The 16,594-nt window shown below is 38.9% G+C and overlaps 1 protein-coding gene and 1 pseudogene across 2 annotated transcripts in view; one reads left to right on the top strand and one right to left on the bottom strand.

Moving 5' to 3' along the window:
* Positions 1–16,594, top strand: part of ADAM32 (ADAM metallopeptidase domain 32) — a gene marked incomplete at both ends in the record, with an annotated part of 184,245 nt that overhangs the window by 123,343 nt on the left and 44,308 nt on the right. The window contains one exon of the mRNA XM_079726555.1: positions 16,423–16,528. Within this exon, the coding sequence (XP_079582681.1) occupies positions 16,423–16,528 (106 nt within the window). The remainder of the gene's footprint in view (positions 1–16,422; positions 16,529–16,594) is intronic.
* On the bottom strand, positions 3,411–3,561 carry LOC307068607 (large ribosomal subunit protein eL39-like; annotated as a pseudogene). The gene has a single exon. The product of its transcript is annotated as a large ribosomal subunit protein eL39-like (transcript).

The raw sequence follows: 16,594 nt of genomic DNA, 5'->3' as shown, positions 1-16,594 counted from the left end.
GTAGTTGATTCTGGCTTTAATTTGCATTTCTATCATGATTGATATCAAAGATGTTGAGCACATTATTTGGTGCTTATTGACTACATATATGATATATGGAATATATGTATTTTCCATTTGTAGTGTTCGTTCACATCTTTGCCCATTTTTAATTTGGTTTTTGCCTTTTTATTATTTATATGTGTAATTTATACATTCTGTATTCAAATGCATTTTAAGATCTAAGTATTGTATTTTTTTCCCAATATGCAGTTTCCCATGTACATTTTAAATGGTGATTTTTGGTAAGAAAACTTTAATTTTGAAGAAGTTTAGTTCATAAAATTTTTTCTATAGTTTTTCTAAGAAGTATTCGCCTACTCCAAAGTCATCCACATATTTTCCTGTTTTTCTCTGAGGTTTTGATTTAATTTTTATTTATTTATTTAAATTTTTCAAAAATTTTTATTAGAGGGTAGTTGATTTACAGCATTCTGTTAGTTTCACATGTACCGCAGAGTGAATCTGTTATACGTATATGTATATCTACTCTTTTTTAGATTCTTTTCCCATATGTGCTATTACAGAGTGTGAAGTATTACAGAGTTCCTTTTGCTATTCAGTAGGTCCTTATTAGTTATCTACTTTATATATAGTAGTGTGTATATGTCTATCTCAATCTTCCAGTTTATCCCTCCCCTGCCCCTTACCCCCTGGAAATCATAAGTTTGTTTTCTACATCTGTAACTCTATTGCTGTTTTGTAGATAAATTCATTTGTAACCTCTTCTTAGATTCCATATATAAGTGATATCATATGACATTTGTCTTTCTGTGTCTGACCCACTTCACTCAGTATGACAATCTCTAGGTCCATCTTTGTTGCTAGAAATGACATTATTTTGTTCTTTTTTATGGCTGAGTAATATTCCATTGTATATATGTACCACATCTTCTTTATCCATTCCTCTGTTGATGGACATTTAGGTTGCTTCCATGTCCTTGCTATTGTGAATAGTATGCTGCAGTGAACATTGGGGTGCATGTATCTTTTTGAATTATGGTTTTCTCCAGATATATGCCCAGGACTAGTATTGCTGGATCATATGGTAGCTCTATTTTCAGTTTTTTAAGGAACCTCCATACTGTTCTCCATAGTGGCTGTACCAGTTTTCATTCCCACCAACAGTGTAGGAGGGTTCCCTTTTCTCCAAACCCTCTCCAGCACTTACTGTTTGTAGATTTTTTATGATGGCCATTTTGACCTGTGTGTGGTGATACCTCATTGTAATTTTGATTTGTATATCTATAATAATTACTGATATTGAGCACCTTTTCATGTGCTTTTTAACCATCTGTATGTCTTCTTTGGAGAAATGTCTATTTAGATCTTCCACCCATTTTTTGATTGGGTTTGTTTTTTTTTTCTGTTATTGAGCTGCCTGAGCTGTTTGTATATTTTAGAGATTAATCCCTTGTTGGTGGCTTCATTTGCAAATATTTTCTCCCATTCTGAGGGTTGTCTTTTACTTTTGTTTACCATTTCCTTTGCTGTGCAAAAGCTTTTAAGTTTAATTAGGTCCCATTTGTTTATTTTTGTTTTTATTTCCATTACTCTAGGAGGTGGATTGAAAAAAGATCTTGCTGAGATTTATGTCAGAGAGTGTTCTTCTTATGTTTTTCTCAAAAGTTTTATAGTATCCAGCCTTACATTTAGGTCTTTAATCCATTTTGAGTTTATTTTTGTGTATGGTGTTCGGGTATGTTCTAATTTCATTCTTTTACATGTAGCTGTCCAGCTTTCCCAGCACCACTTATTGAAGAGACTGTCTTTTCTCCATTGTATATTCTCGCCTCATTTGTTGTAGATTAGGAGAGCATAAGTGTGTGTATTTATTTCTGGACTTTCTATCCTGTTCTATTGATCTATATATCTGTTCTTGTACCAGTACCACACTGTTTTGATGACTGTAGCTTTGTAGTATAGTCTGAAGTCAGGGAGCCTGATTCCTCCAGCTTTGTTTTTCTTTCTCAAGATTGCTTTGGCCATTCAGGGTCTTTCCTGTTTCCATACAAACTGTAAAATGTTTTATTCTAATTCTGTGAAAAATGCCATCAGCAATTTGATAGGGATTGCATTGAACCTGTAGCTTGCTTTGGGTAGTATAGTCATTTTCACAATATTGATTCTTCCAATCCAAGAACATGGTATATCTCTCCATCTGTTTGTGTCATCTTCTATTTCTTTCATCAGTATCTTATAGTTTTTGGAGTACAGGTCTCTTGCCTCCTTAGGTAGGTTTATACCTGGCAATTTGTTCTTTTTGATGCAATAGTAAATGGGATTGTTTCCTTGATTTCTCTTTCTGATCTTTCGTTGTTAGTGTATAGATGTACAACAGATTTCTTTATATTCCTTTTGTATCCTGCAACTTTACCTAATACATTGATGAGCTCTAGCAGATTTCTGGTGACATCTTTAGGGTTTTCTATGTATACTATCATGTCACCTGCAAACAGTGACAGTTTTACTTCTTTTCCAAGTTGTGTTCCTTTTATTTCTTTTTCTTCTCTGATTGCTGTGGCTAGGACTTCCAAAACTATGTGGAATAAAAGTGGTGAGAGTGGACATCCTTGTTGTTCCTGATCTTAGAGGAAATGCTTTCTGCTTTTCACCATGGAGAATGATGTTTGCTGTGGGTTTGTCATATATGGTCTTTATTATGTTGAGGTAGGTCCCCTCTCTCCCCACATCCTGGAGAGTTTTTTTTTTTTTATCATAAATCACTGTTGAATTTTGTCAAAAGTTCTTTCTGCATCTATTGAGATGATCATATGGTTTTTATTCTTCAATTTGTTGATGTGGTGTATCACACTGATTGATTTGCGGATATTGAAAAATCCTTTCATCCCTAGGGTAAATTCCACTTGATCATGGTGTATGATCCTTTTAATGTGTTGTTGGATTCTGTTTGCTAGTATTTTGTTGAGAATTTTTGTGTCTATGTTCATCAGTGATATGAGTCTGTAATTTTCTTTTTTTGTGATATCTTTGTCTGGTTTTGGTATCAGGATGATAGTGGCCTCATACAATGAGCTTGGCAGTGTTCCTTCCTATGCAATTTTTTGGAAGAGTTTCAGAATGGTAGGTGTTAACTCTTCTCTAAATGTTTGATAGAATTTGCCTGTGAAGTCATCTGGTCCTTGCCTTTTTTTTGTCGGAAGATTTTTTTTTTCCAACAAAAGGTTTCACATATTTATTACTGAGCTACACAGTGAGCAGTGGTGAGGAAAGATCAAGAAAATAGGAGAGAGCCATTCCATTTTTCCCATCAAACACAGGCAGCTGTTCCAGACACTAGTGATGTTCTGATACATTAAGACGCAATTGACCTTGATCACATAAGTATGTGACACTTCACGTGAGGTTACTTATAGACCCAGCTTAGTTCTTCTCCAGTGTCTTCTCTTGGAGTTGTATCTGATTTTATTACCAGTTTTTATTCGAATTGGGGAATGGGACGATTCTGCTTTTGTTTTTAGCCAGGAATCACTTGATCCTGAAAGTCTTGTGAGAAGACATGGCGAGGAGCAAATTCAACCACACATAGGATGGCAGACAAGAGAAAAGAGGAGGAAGTGAGTGGAAGGACGTATTTAGAAGGCCTGTTGGAAGATTTTTAATCACAGTTTCAATTTCAGTACTTGTGGTTAGTCTGTTCATATTTTTTATTTCTTCCTGGTTCAGTCTTGGAAGGTTGTATCTTTCTAAGAATTTGTCCATTTCTTCTAGGTTGTCCATTTTATTGGGGTATGGTTAGTTGCTTGTAGTAGTCTCTTATGATCCTTTTTATTCTGTGGTGTCCATTATGACTTCTCCTTTTTCATTTTTAATTTTATTGACTTGAGTCCTCTCCCCTTTTTCTTTATGAGTCTGGCTAAAGGCTTATCAATTTTGCTTATCTTTTCAAAGAACCAGCTTTCAGTTTCATTGGTCTTTGCTATTGTTTTTTTTGGTCTCTATTTCATTTATTTCTGCTCTGATCTTTATGATTTCTTTCCTTCTACTAACTTTGGGTTTTGTTTGTTCTTCTTTCTCTAGTTGCTTTAGGTGTAAGTTTAGGTTGTTTATTTAAGATTTTTCTTGTTTCTTGAGGTGAGATTGTATTGCTGTAAACTTCCTTCTTAGAAGTGGTTTTTGAAAGAGAGTCATGGACATATATACACTATCAAACGTAAGGTAGATAGATAGTGGGAAGCAGCCGCAGAGCACAGGGAGATCAGCTCGGTGCTTTGTGACTGCCTGGAGGGGTGGAATGGGGAGGGTGGGAGGGAGGGAGATGCATGAGGGAAGGGATGTGGGAACAGATGTATATGTATGATTGATTCACTTTGTTATAAAGCAGAAACTAATAAAAAAAATATAGGAAGATAGAAAAAAAAAAAGAAGTGCTTTTGCTGCATTCCATAGGTTTTGGATGGTCGTGTTTTTGTTGTCTCTAGGTATTTTTAGATTTCCTCTTTGATTTCTTCAGTGGTCCATCGATTGCTTAGTAACATTGTTTAGCCTCCATGTGTTTGTGGTTTTTATAGTTTCTTTTCCTGTATTTAATCTCTAATCTCATAGCATTGTGGTCAGGAAGCATACTTGATATGATTTCAATATTCTTAAATTTACCAAGGCTTGATTTGTGACTCGAGATCTGATCTATTCTGGAGAATGTTCCGTGTGCACTTGAGAAGAAAGTGTATACTGCTGCTTTCAGATGGAATGTCCTGTAAATAGCAGTTAATCTCTCTGATCTAATGTTTCATTTAAGGCTTGTGTTTCCTTATTAATATCCTGTCTGGATGATCTGTCCTTTGGTGTAAGTGCGATGTTAAAGTCCCCCATAATTATTGTGTTACTGTCGAATTTCCCTTTTATGGCTTAACATTTGCCTTATATATTAAGGTGCATGTAAGGTGCATCTGTATTTACAACTGTTACATACTCTTCAGTTGATACCTTGATCATTATGTAGTGTCCTTCCTTGTCTCTTGTAACAGTCTTTATTTTAAAGTCTATTTTGTCTGATATGAGTACTACTACTCCAGCTTTCTTTTTATTTCCATTTGCCCCTCACTTTCAGTCTGTGTGTGTCCCTAGGTCTGAAATGGCTCTCTGGTAGACAGCGTATATATGGGTCTTGTTTTTGTATTTATTCAGCCAGTCTGTGTCTTTTGGTTGTAGCATTTAATTCATTTACATTTAAGGTAATTATCAATATGTATGTTTTTATTGCCATTTTCTTAATTGTTTTGTGTTTGTTTTTGTAGGTCTTTTTTCTTCCCTTCCTCTTTTGTTCTCTTCTCTTGTGTTCCCACTTAGAGAAGTTCCTTTAGCATTTGTTGTAAAGCTGGTTTGATGGTGCTGAATTCTTTTAGCTTTTGCTTGTCTGTAAAGCTTTTGATTTCTCCATCAAATCTAATGAGAGCCTTGCTACATAGAGTATTCTTGGTTGTAAGGTTTTTCCCTTTCATCACTTTAAAGATATCATGCCACTCCCTTTTGGCCTGCAGGTTATCAGCTGATAACCTTATGGGGATTCCCTTGTGTGCTATCTGTTGCTTTTCCCTTGCTGCTTTTAATATTTTTCTCTTTGTATTTAATTTTTGTTAGTTTGATTAATATGTGTCTTGACGTGTTTCTCCTTGGGTTTATCCTGTGTGGGACTCTGCAATTCCTGGACTTGGGTGACTATTTCCTTTCCCATGTTAGGGAAGTTTTCAACTGTAATCTCTTCAAATATTTTCTCAGTCCCTTTCTCTTTCTCCTCTTCTTCTGGGACCCCTATAATTCGAATGTTCGTGCAATTAATGTTGTCCCAGAGGTCTCTGAGACTCTCCTTATTTCTTTTTCTTTTTTTTTTTTTAGAAGATGTTGGGGGGTAGGAATTTATTAATTAATTTATTTATTTTTGCTGTCTTGGGTCTTCGTTTCTGTGCAAGGGCTTTCTCTAGTTGTGGCAAGCGGGGGCCACTCTTCATCACGGTGCACGGGCCTCTCACTATCGCGGCCTCTCTTGTTGTGGAGCACAGGCTCCAGATGCGCAGGCTCAGTAGTTGTGGCTCACGGGCCCAGTTGCTGTGCGGCATGTGGGATCCTCCCAGACCAGGGCTCGAACCCATGTCCCCTGCATTAGCAGGCAGATTCTCTACCACTGCGCCACCAGGGAAGCCCTGTCCTTATTTTGTTTCATTGTTTTTCTTTATTCTGTTCTGCGGTAGTGATTTCCACCATTCTGTCTTCCAGCTCACTTATCTGTACTTCTCCCTCAGTAATTTCGTTATTGATTCCTTCTAGTGTATTTTTCATTTCAGTTATTGTATTGTTCACCACTGTTTGTTTGTTCTTTAGTTCTTCTAGGTCCTTGTTAAGCATTTCTTGTATCTTCTCGACCCGTGCCTCCATTCTTTTTCCGAGATTTTGGATCATCTTTACTATCATTATTCTGAATTATTTTTCTGCTAGATTGCCTATTTCCTCTTCATTTAGGAGAGGCTTTTACCTTACTTCTTCATCTGCAACGTATTTCTCTGTCATCTCATTTTATCTAACTTACTGTGTTCGAAGTCTCCTTTCTGCAGGCTGCAGGAACGTAGTTCCTCTTGCTTCTGGTGTCTGCCCCCTGGTGGTGGAGGTTGGTCCAGGGGCTTGTGTAGGCTTCCTGATGGGAGGGGCTGGTGCCTGTTCTCTGGTGGGTGGAGCTGGGTCTTGTCCCTCTGGTGGGCAGGTCTGTGTCCAGGGGTGTGTTTTGGGGTGTCCAGGAGGTTAGTACGACTTTAGACAGCCTGTCTGCTGATGGGGGGGCTGTATTCCTGTCTTGCTGGTTGTTTGGCCTGAGTAGTTCTAGCACTGGAGCTTGCAGGCTGTTGGGTGGGGCTGGGTCTTGGTGCCAAGATGGGGATCTCCAGGAGAGCTCATGCCAATTAATATTCCTGGGCAGTCCTGCAGCCATAAGTTGGTGCTCCCCGCCTGGGGGCTTGGGTTTGATCCCTGTTTGGAGAACCAAAATCCTGAAAGATGTGCTGTGCAACCAAATAAACAAAATAAAACAAACAGAGAAACAAAAACCAAGACAAACAATAAAAACAATCCAAAAAAAATCCCCAATGAAAACAAAAAAACCCCAAGAAAACAACCAAACAAAAACCCCAAAACAAACAATAAATAATAAACTAAGAAAACAACAACAAAGAACCAAAACCTCCCAAAACAAAAAATACCCCAGAAAATTTTTTACAAAAAGAAATAAAACAAGAACAACAACAATAAAATTCTCTGGGGCCTCTGATACCAGTGTCCTTGCCCACACGGTGAGCTACAGCCAACCTCCGCCTCCCCAGGAGACACTCCAAGACCTGTAGGTAGGTCTTTGGACCTGCTGTGGGCACTGTGGAGGCAGCTCAGACTTTGACCTGGCCCAACTCCTGCGTGTACATACCCACAAAGTGCACAGCTGCTAAAGCTAGATCCGTCTCGGTTGTGGGAACACTCATTGTCCATTCAGATGTTCTATAGGTTCTGGGTTTACCAAGCTGATTGTGGTGGTTAATCTGTGGCTTGTGCAGCTACAAGGAGAGATTTCAGTTCTTCTTAGTTGCACAGTCCCTGGGGCTCAGCTTTGGTTTCGGCCCCACCTCTGCATGTGGGCTACCTCAGGCGTCTGCTCACTGCCCAGGAGAGTGGGAGCGAAGGCAGCAACTGGGGGCATGCTGGCCTGTTTCGCTGGGAGGGGGTGGGGCAGCGACTGACCGTGGCGTGCGTGCTCACTCAGGTGGGAGGGGGATAAGGTGGAAACAACTGGGGCACGCACGCTCCCTCTGGTTGGAGCCCCTCCTAGTGCCTGGGGTGGCATGGGCTGGCGTGGGGGGAGAGAGGCTGTGATGGCAGCCCCGCCCTTCATGCATCACTCAGCAGTGGCTCCTCACTTCTGTGGTGGTCCGGGCTTCTTCCAAGAGCATTCCCAGTTGCAGAGCTCCTCACTTCTGTTCCCTCAGGCTGTCTCCGAGCAGCCAACAGCCCTCCTCTCCCTGGGTCTGCTCTCCAAACCCCATGTTCCGGCACTGGCAGACACCCGTTTCACCCTGGGGCTTGCAGGCTGTGGCGTGGACCATCTGTGTAAATCTCGCTCTGTCTTGCCTGCCACAGACTGGTTGCTGCGCTTTCCTCTGATAGCCCTCGCAGCTCCCCTTCTATCTCAGCTAATTGCCCTACCAGTGAGGGGGCTTCTCCAGTTATGGGAACCTCTCCTCTCCTTCAACTCCTCCCAGGGGAGCAGGTCCCATCCTGTTTCCTCTTTTCTTTTTGTTCCTTTTCTCTCTTTCATCCTACCTGGTTATGCGGGGATCTTTTCTTGTTCTATTAGGTGTCTGAGGTCCTCTGCTAGTGTTCAGCAGGTGCTTTGTGTGAATTGTTCCATTTGTAGATGTATTCTTGATGTATTTGTGAGGAGAGGTGAGTTCCAGTTCCTCCTATTCCACCATCTTCACCTTGAACCTAACTTTTCTTTTAAATCATTATTTCTTGGAAAGATTATTATTTTTTCATTCCATTGATTTGCTATCTCTGTTTAAAATCAGCTAATAATATAATATAGTTCCATTTCTAGATTTATTCTACATCGATCTTTTTATCCTTATGCTATTGATTACTGTAGTTTATAGTAAACCTTTATGTATTAGGTAATATAAGTCACTTAACTTCATTTATTCTTTTTCAATACTGCTTTGGATTTTCTGAGTCCTTTTCATCTCCATATAAATTTTAACATCAGTTTGACAATTTCTAAAAAAAAAAATTGCCTCCTAGAATTTTGACTGAGGTTGTGTCAGATTTATAGATGAATTCTGGATTATTAATATCTTAACAATATTGTGTTTTGCAACCCATGATTCTTTAAGCAGCGTTTTGTAGTTTAGTGAACATATTTTTAATATCTTTATTTTATATTAATCCTAACTACATTTTAGGTTTTGGTACTATTGTAAAAACTGTTGTTTTTATGAAGATTGGTTTTCCAGTTGTTTGTTGCTAATATGTAGAAATACAATCGATTTTTGTATCTTGACCCCTTATCTGTGATCTGATATAGTAAGTCATAATGATGCCTACTAAATATAGAGAAATCTTATTCTAATTGGTCATCACAGAATAGAGAATTATACTATGATGTAGATAAACAATTGTTAAATGGCAAAATATTATATAATAAGAATTCAGAGTACTTGCTCAGAATGAATCATCATAAGAAAAAAATTTACAACACATTTTGTATATTGCCTGGTAACTAATCAAACATCCAGGGCTTTCCGAGTTATTTCTTCCTATACAAATGCTGACAAAGATGATATGAAATTTACTGCTAGAAGCAAACTGACTGTATACTTCTTTGTCTAAAAAGCTATATTTCGCAGAGATCACTGGAATTTGATAATGACCCACAATACCTACCACACTAGCTCTACTAGTATTTTTTGTTGACTTTCTTGGATTTTCTACACACGCACACACATACACACACACACACAATCATGTCTTCTGAGAATAAAGAATGTTTTACTTTTTATTTTTCAGTATGTATGTTATTTACTTCTTTTTATTTCCTTACTCCACTGTATAGGGTCAATATTGAATGAAAGTAGTAAGAAATTAGTAAAACATTGTTGTGATTTAGCGATGTTCTCTTAGATGGAGAACACTTAATATTACACTTAGTTAGATAAGTATAGTATTAGCTGTATGATATTACCTGTAGGCTTTTCCTGAATGTTTTTCTGCTGTCTCAGGCATGGGCATCCATGGAGCATCTGTGGAAGCAAGGCCTGGAAAGCATGTGCTTTCTGAGCAACAGTGGATCCAGGGTCTAAGGCTCTGGGTAGCACACAGGATTGGTGACTGGGTGCCCACGGAGCAGCTCTGGCTCTGGGTTCTGGGGCATATGCAGCGTTTGGGGTGGAGGGGCAGCCCTGGTCTTTGGCCAGAACGGTAGCAGCTCTTTCTGGGTGGGGTGCAGCAGCAACTTCTTATTTGGGTGGAGATGGCTCCTGATAGCCTCATGGAGAAAGCTGCCAGTGTCCTCTGTGGAGCAGGCTGCTAGGGTCCTCCTGTGGTGAGCCCTGTGGGGTCCTTGACTGTGAAATCTGTGGGGTGTCCATGGCTGTTGTGGAGGCCCTCCTGGCAAACTCTGCCATGTCCTCTGGAGAGCAGGCCACTGGGGACGGTGATGGCATCCACTGCATGACAGATGCTGATAGTCCCTGCCCTTCTGTGTTCCTGGCTTTCTCCAAGTATGTCACTAAATCATCTCCCCAGTGGTCCTTTCTGTCCAGTTAGTCTCCTTTTTTGCTCCTCTCACTGCTGTGGCCTCTCCCGTTGCGGAGCACAGGCTCCGGACGCGCAGGCTCAGCGGCCATGGCTCACGGGCCCAGCCGCTCTGCGGCATGTGGGATCTTCCCAGACCGGGGCACGAACCCGTGTCCCTTGCATCGGCAGGCGGACTCTCAACCACTGCGTCACCAGGGAAGCCTGCTATAGGTTCTTAATCGTACCCTTGAGCCCCTCCCTGTTGTTTTTGTGTGTGGGGTGGAGGGAACGAAGGCTGGCGAGATCTCTTACTCTGCCATCTTGCTGATTTCTTCCTCAATGAGAATTTTTTAAATGTAAGAGAAGTAGATGTGTGTCCTAGTCTAGTTCTTGATAAAATGTCCAGGATAATTTTACCGAGAGAGATCAGTTAATTACCAATAAATTATTACCAATAAATTATTTTCTGAAAGTTAGTACGCCCAGGGAGTCAATTCATTTAATTAATATTTGGCCCCAAACACCTAGACTTAAAGTCTGTCACACATTTCTAATTCTGGTATAGAGGATGACCCACTGTCTTTGGCCCCTAGAAAATATTTTATAGGTAGTGCATTTATTGGTATGACAGATATAAGGGAGATAGGGAGATAGGAACGGTGGCTCTCTGAATATAGTGCTTGTACATTTACCTGAGGAAAAAATGAAGTGTCTTAGAACTCAAAAGAAATAGTGCTATGATAGAATCTCATAAAAGTGAGACCAAGAAAAATAGGAAGTGTCAGGAATTATGTAATGGAAACTACAAGTATTCAAAGTGGTCATTCAACTGAGCTTAATTTATTTGATCTCATGAATGGTAATAATTGCTTCTAAAGTGTCTGTAAGATGCAGATATTGGGTAGAGCTGACCACCTGTGCTCCCACTGGTCCTCTGAACACTGTGGCTCAGTTTGGAGCTCAGTCTGGATCAATCTGGTCTCCCTGTTACTAGTGAACCGTGGCATCTGGTGTAATACATTTTATATGGGACACCCATTCCTAAAGCATTTGGTTTACTATAATGGCAATCCTCTTTATTAGAGAATAAACTTATTATACAGATACCTAAAAATACAATGGTTCAAAAGAGATAGACTGTATTTTCTCTTTCATATAGTATTCCAGAGATAGGCAATTCATCAAAGAGGGTTCAGCAGCTTTGCTCTGTGACATTTTTCAGGAACCTGTGGTCTTTCTTTTGGCTCCGTCATCCCTTGTGTTTCTGGCAGAAGGTAGTTTTTCAGCACAAAACGTTTATACTAGCCCATGGAATGGAGAAAAGAAGAAATGAAAGTGTAACCAGCTTGCACTTAATGCCATTAACTGGATGTTTTGCATATAATTTCTACTCATAATCCACTGACCAGAACCTAGTCACATAACCATATCTAGTTACAAGGGAGTCTGAAAAATGTTTTCTTTAGCTTGGTGTCTATGTGCCCTGCTAATAACAAGAAAGTTCTATTACTGAATGGAAGAAAGAAGGAATGGATATTGGGGGACAGTTGCCTGTTTCTGTGCTATCTTTCCTCTCTTTTTAACTCACAGTTAGCCAAAGTTGAGGTTATGGTAACAGTTTATGCTTTCTAGTAGTCATGTTTTTTTGGAGTACCAAAGTTTATATAGAGAAGGCAGAGGTTAGTATAGACCAGAGTATCATAAACTGTTTTATTGATGCTAAGAGGCAAGATTTCACAGTAGGCTTCTAGATTCATCTTTTTCTGCAGAGGCTTCAGGTAAGATTTTCCTCTTAGTACCACTTTCTAGGAACTGCTTAATATCCACATGGTTACTGTGGGAAATATGTTATTAGTATAGTTTGGTCTTATACCCCTGTTTATACTTGGTTGGACAGTAGTGGGTTCCTAACCAGACCCAGTCTAACTGCAGTACTCTTCAGCCTTGCTACAGTTGGTCGGTTTTGAGGTGAATGTCTAAGTCATGCTAAAGGAGTTGGGGAGGTTCTGAGTTTCTTTTCTGGGACTTTTAGACAGTTCAACAAGAGTTTTCCCTCTAAGGACTCAAAATTATCATAAATAAAGCTCCAGAGTTTTGGGCAGCTATGTTTTTGACCATGTGGAAAAAGATGGGCCTCAATGAGACAGAAAAATGAAGCTGGAGTGTAAACATAAATGAAAACAAGAGAGAGATAAGCTTTACTTACATTTCTTCCTTGAGTGCCAATATAATAAATATTTCATTTAGTCTGTCTCTTGTTATTCTCATAATTAGTGATGAATTTCCTGGACTTCTTTGAAAATAGTTATTTCTCCATTATTTCAGCTGATGTTACAGTAATAATCTATAGTTTATTCGAGATGGAAAAGAATTATATAGCTCAAGTGGCTTCAGATTGTATAAGTTTATGCTTATTTGTCTTAAATATCTCTTAGGACTGTTTTAGGAGCCATGAGGAAAAAAATTCAACTCTTACTTCTTATCATGAATTTGTGGAAATTTTAAATTGATTCTATCTACAAGTTATTTGAAAAATGTAGAATCGATATTGCCTCTTTCAATAAAAAATATTTAGAAGGCCACAAAACAGAAACTAATGAAATTAGTGAGGTGACATTGGAAACATAATTTGGGAGAGATCACTAAGGAGTTTGTTTCAAATGTTAATCTTTAAAAATCTCTATTGCTTCAAATAGAATAGGTATAATTCCTATTGGAGGTTTTGATTTTGGATGTCAAACTCCATAAGAAAGAGAGATCATGGAATATGTTCCCCAAGGTGTTGATTTTTTTCATTCAATAAATATTTATTTATCACCTTAATTGGGTAAGGCGTTCTTCTAGGACTGGAAACCCAGTGATGAGAAAGACAAAAAAAAAAGATTCCTACTCTTATGGAGGTTATATTCCAGTGAAGGGTTCAGGCATAAGCAATAAAAAATTAGTAAATAAGTAAATAAATAAATATAATCATTTCCATTATTGGTGAGTGGTATGATAATAACAACAACAAAAATCCCCCAAACAAAGCAACAACAAACAGAGTGATAGGAAAAAGACTGCTGATGAAGGTGAGGCTGTTCAGACAGGGTGTTCAGAGACGGTTTCTGTGTGGAAGTGAAATTTGAGTAGAAACTTTAATATTAAGAAGAAGTCAGCCAGAAGATGATCTTAGGAAAGAGCATTTTGGGCAGAGAAATGCAGCAAATGTTATGGTTCTGAGTTAGGAATGAATTTGGTGAGTTCAAGGATGAAAAGAAGGGCAGTGTGGCTGAAAGGTAGTGAACCAGGCTGAGTAAGGACCATGGCAAGAAAATTGGATTTTATTCTTAATGTAACGGGAAACCACTAGAGATATTTAAGTAAGAGGCTGATGTATTTTTATTTTTTAAAAAGATCACTCTGACTTACGATATGGAGAATGTACTATGGAGAGTGGAAGTGGGGAGTCGTTTAGAAGCTATGGTAGCATATTAGAAGAGAACTGATGATAGCACAGGCTAGAGTGGTGGCTGTGCAGAAGATGAGAAGCGGTCATGCTCAGGCTGTATTTAGGGGCAGTGTCCATAATACTTGGATTAGATGGTGGAGGCAGGTAGTGAGGGGGGGAATAAAGAAATCAAGAATTCTTCCTAAGTTTTGGCCTGAACATTGGTTGACTAATGGTCCTGTAAAGAAACCTAGGGTGTAAAACAGAATTTGGTTTTAGGATATAAGTTGCAAATGCCTATTAGTCATGAGATGAGGTGAGAAGGATGTCAGGTTATGAAAGATAAAACTTTAGCTAACATTTCAATGGCTCCCTTTATTACAGTTGAGATGGGGTGGCCTTCTAGTCCATCTAACTGGAAACGTAAACTAGTCGTCTCTAATAGTGGTCAAGGGAGTAAAACCTCAAACTCCCTACTCTGCAGTGCTATTTATGAGTCTTGCCTAAACTACTTGCAGTAGTTTTCCAGCACCCACATTTACTGACCTAGTACCAACCATGCACATCTGTCTATGAAAGTCCATCTACTATTTTGTGGTACCTCATAGCATTTCATAATAGGTTAGAGGGAATCTAAATACACTATTTGGACTATAGAAGGGCAAATTCTCTTACTTTGTAGACTTGGTCAGTATACTGGATTTAAGGAAGTATTTGACATGTGATTTCACATTTTCAAAGTGTTGCCCTTTGGTGTTTCCATATCACCTTGGAAAACCCAGACTGAGCTGAGAGAAAGTCCCTAACACTAATGAGAGAGGGTATTCAAGGGAGAAATTAAATACAGGGCTCATTGGTACCTTTAGAAGCACTATTTGAAGGAGTAAAAATTGGCCTGGATGAAGAGCATTCCTAACCTGGTATTCTCAGATTCACAACTGAGCTAATAAACGTTGTGAATACTCAGAAATACCATTACCTGTCCTCCCGGCATGTATACAAGCACCTTTGATGGACCAATGTTTAAAAATGGTGGAAAGAGATAGAATTAGGAGAAGGTAAAAATTAAAGAGTATAGTGGGGAAAATTAATTATATAAAGAGCTGGTAAATAGGAGAAACCTTCTTAATCTCAAAAGAAAATGGAGAAGGATTAGATGGGAATTAAGAGCGACTAAATATGGGACTTCCCTGGTGGCGCAGTGGTTGAAAATCCGCCTGCCATTGCAGGGGGCATAGGTCCGAGCCCTGATCCGGGAAGATCCCACATGCTGTTCAGCAACTAAGCCCATATGCCACAATTACTGAGCCTGTGCTCTAGAGCCTGTGAGCCTAGAGCCTGTGCTCTGCAACAAGAGAAGCCACCGCAATGAGAAGCCCGTGCACCGCAGTGAAGAGTAACCCTTGCTCGCCGCAACTAGAGAAAGCCCATGCACAGCAACGAAGACCCAAAGCAACCAAAAATAAATAAATTAATTAATTAATAAAAAAAAGAGCGACTAAATAAACATCATCTTAATTAATTTCATAACAATCTACTGAGGTAGATATTATTACCTACTTTTATATTTTATAGATGGGCAGTTAGACTTAGCAAGGTTCATTTTGGAGAAAGTAACTGTGCTAGGTGGAATTCTAAGATGGCCCCCAATATTCTTCTGGTGTACATTTCTTGGATAATCCCCTTTCTGAGTTGGGGGAGAACCAGTGAATATATGATGGAATATCATTCCTATGATTATATTATATTAGTAAATATGAAGGAATTTTAAAGATGTAATTAAGGTCCATAATTAGTCAACTTTGAATTAATCAAAAGGGAGATCATTCTGAGTGGGGCCTCACCTAATAATGTGAGCCTTTAGAAGATGGAAGATGTCAGAAGATTCTCTTGCTGGCTTGGCAGAAATAAGCTGCCATTGTTGTGAGAGAGCCATGTGATTAGGACCTGAGGGGCCAAGAGCAACCCCTGGCATATAGTAAGACAATGGAGCAATGGGTGCAAAAAAATGAATTCTTCCAACGACCAGTGAGATTGGAAGACTCCAGCCTCAAATGAGACTGTAACCCCAGCCAAGAACTTTATTTCAGCCTAGTGAGACCCTGAACCGAAAACCTGCTTGTGCTTTGCCAGGCTCTTGACTTACAGAAACTGTGACGTGGGTGTTGTTTCAAGGTGCCAATATATTGGTAATTTTTTACACGATGATAAAAAAGCTAATATAGTAATGAAGGAAAATAGGTAAATTTATAGTTTGGCAATTTTGGTCCCTTCACTTCAGACTTTCTGAAGATATGAGGTTTCTTTAATGAGAATTTTTTATACACCTGGCTTTTTATAAATTCCTACTCAGAATCTAGGAGAACAAGTATAGTTTTCTCTCTCGTCTTCTTTCACAGAGCCCTCTCAAGGTTTACACTTCTATAGCTCTCCCCTATCCTCATAATATCTTTTGCGATGGAAAGGACTGAAAATGAAGTAAAAGGAGAAATAACCATGAGCGTTACTTTTCACTTTAATCACTTCTCTTTTCTTACAACGTCACTAGGAAATTTTTGAAAGATGATAATAATAGAGAAAAAAGCATAAGAAACAAATATATGAGGAAATTGAGGAAGATGGAAAAAAAGGAAGTCTTAATCCAAATATATTTCTAACTTTGACAGGTTCAAAAAATGCTCCATTTGCCTGCTATGAAGAAATACAGTCTCAAACTGATAGGTTTGGGAACTGTGGTAGAGAAGGAAACAGATATAAATTTTGTGCATGGAGGTATGCTATGCAAATATTAAAGATACTTCTCTTGTGTTCTGTAAGATTCTGTTTTTAGTTTTTCTC

The sequence above is a fragment of the Hyperoodon ampullatus genome (assembly GCF_949752795.1).
Source record: "Hyperoodon ampullatus genome assembly, chromosome: 20".
Lineage (NCBI taxonomy): Eukaryota > Metazoa > Chordata > Mammalia > Artiodactyla > Ziphiidae > Hyperoodon > Hyperoodon ampullatus.
Note: the sequence above shows the minus strand (reverse complement) of the source record. Positions and strands in the feature narration are given on the sequence as shown.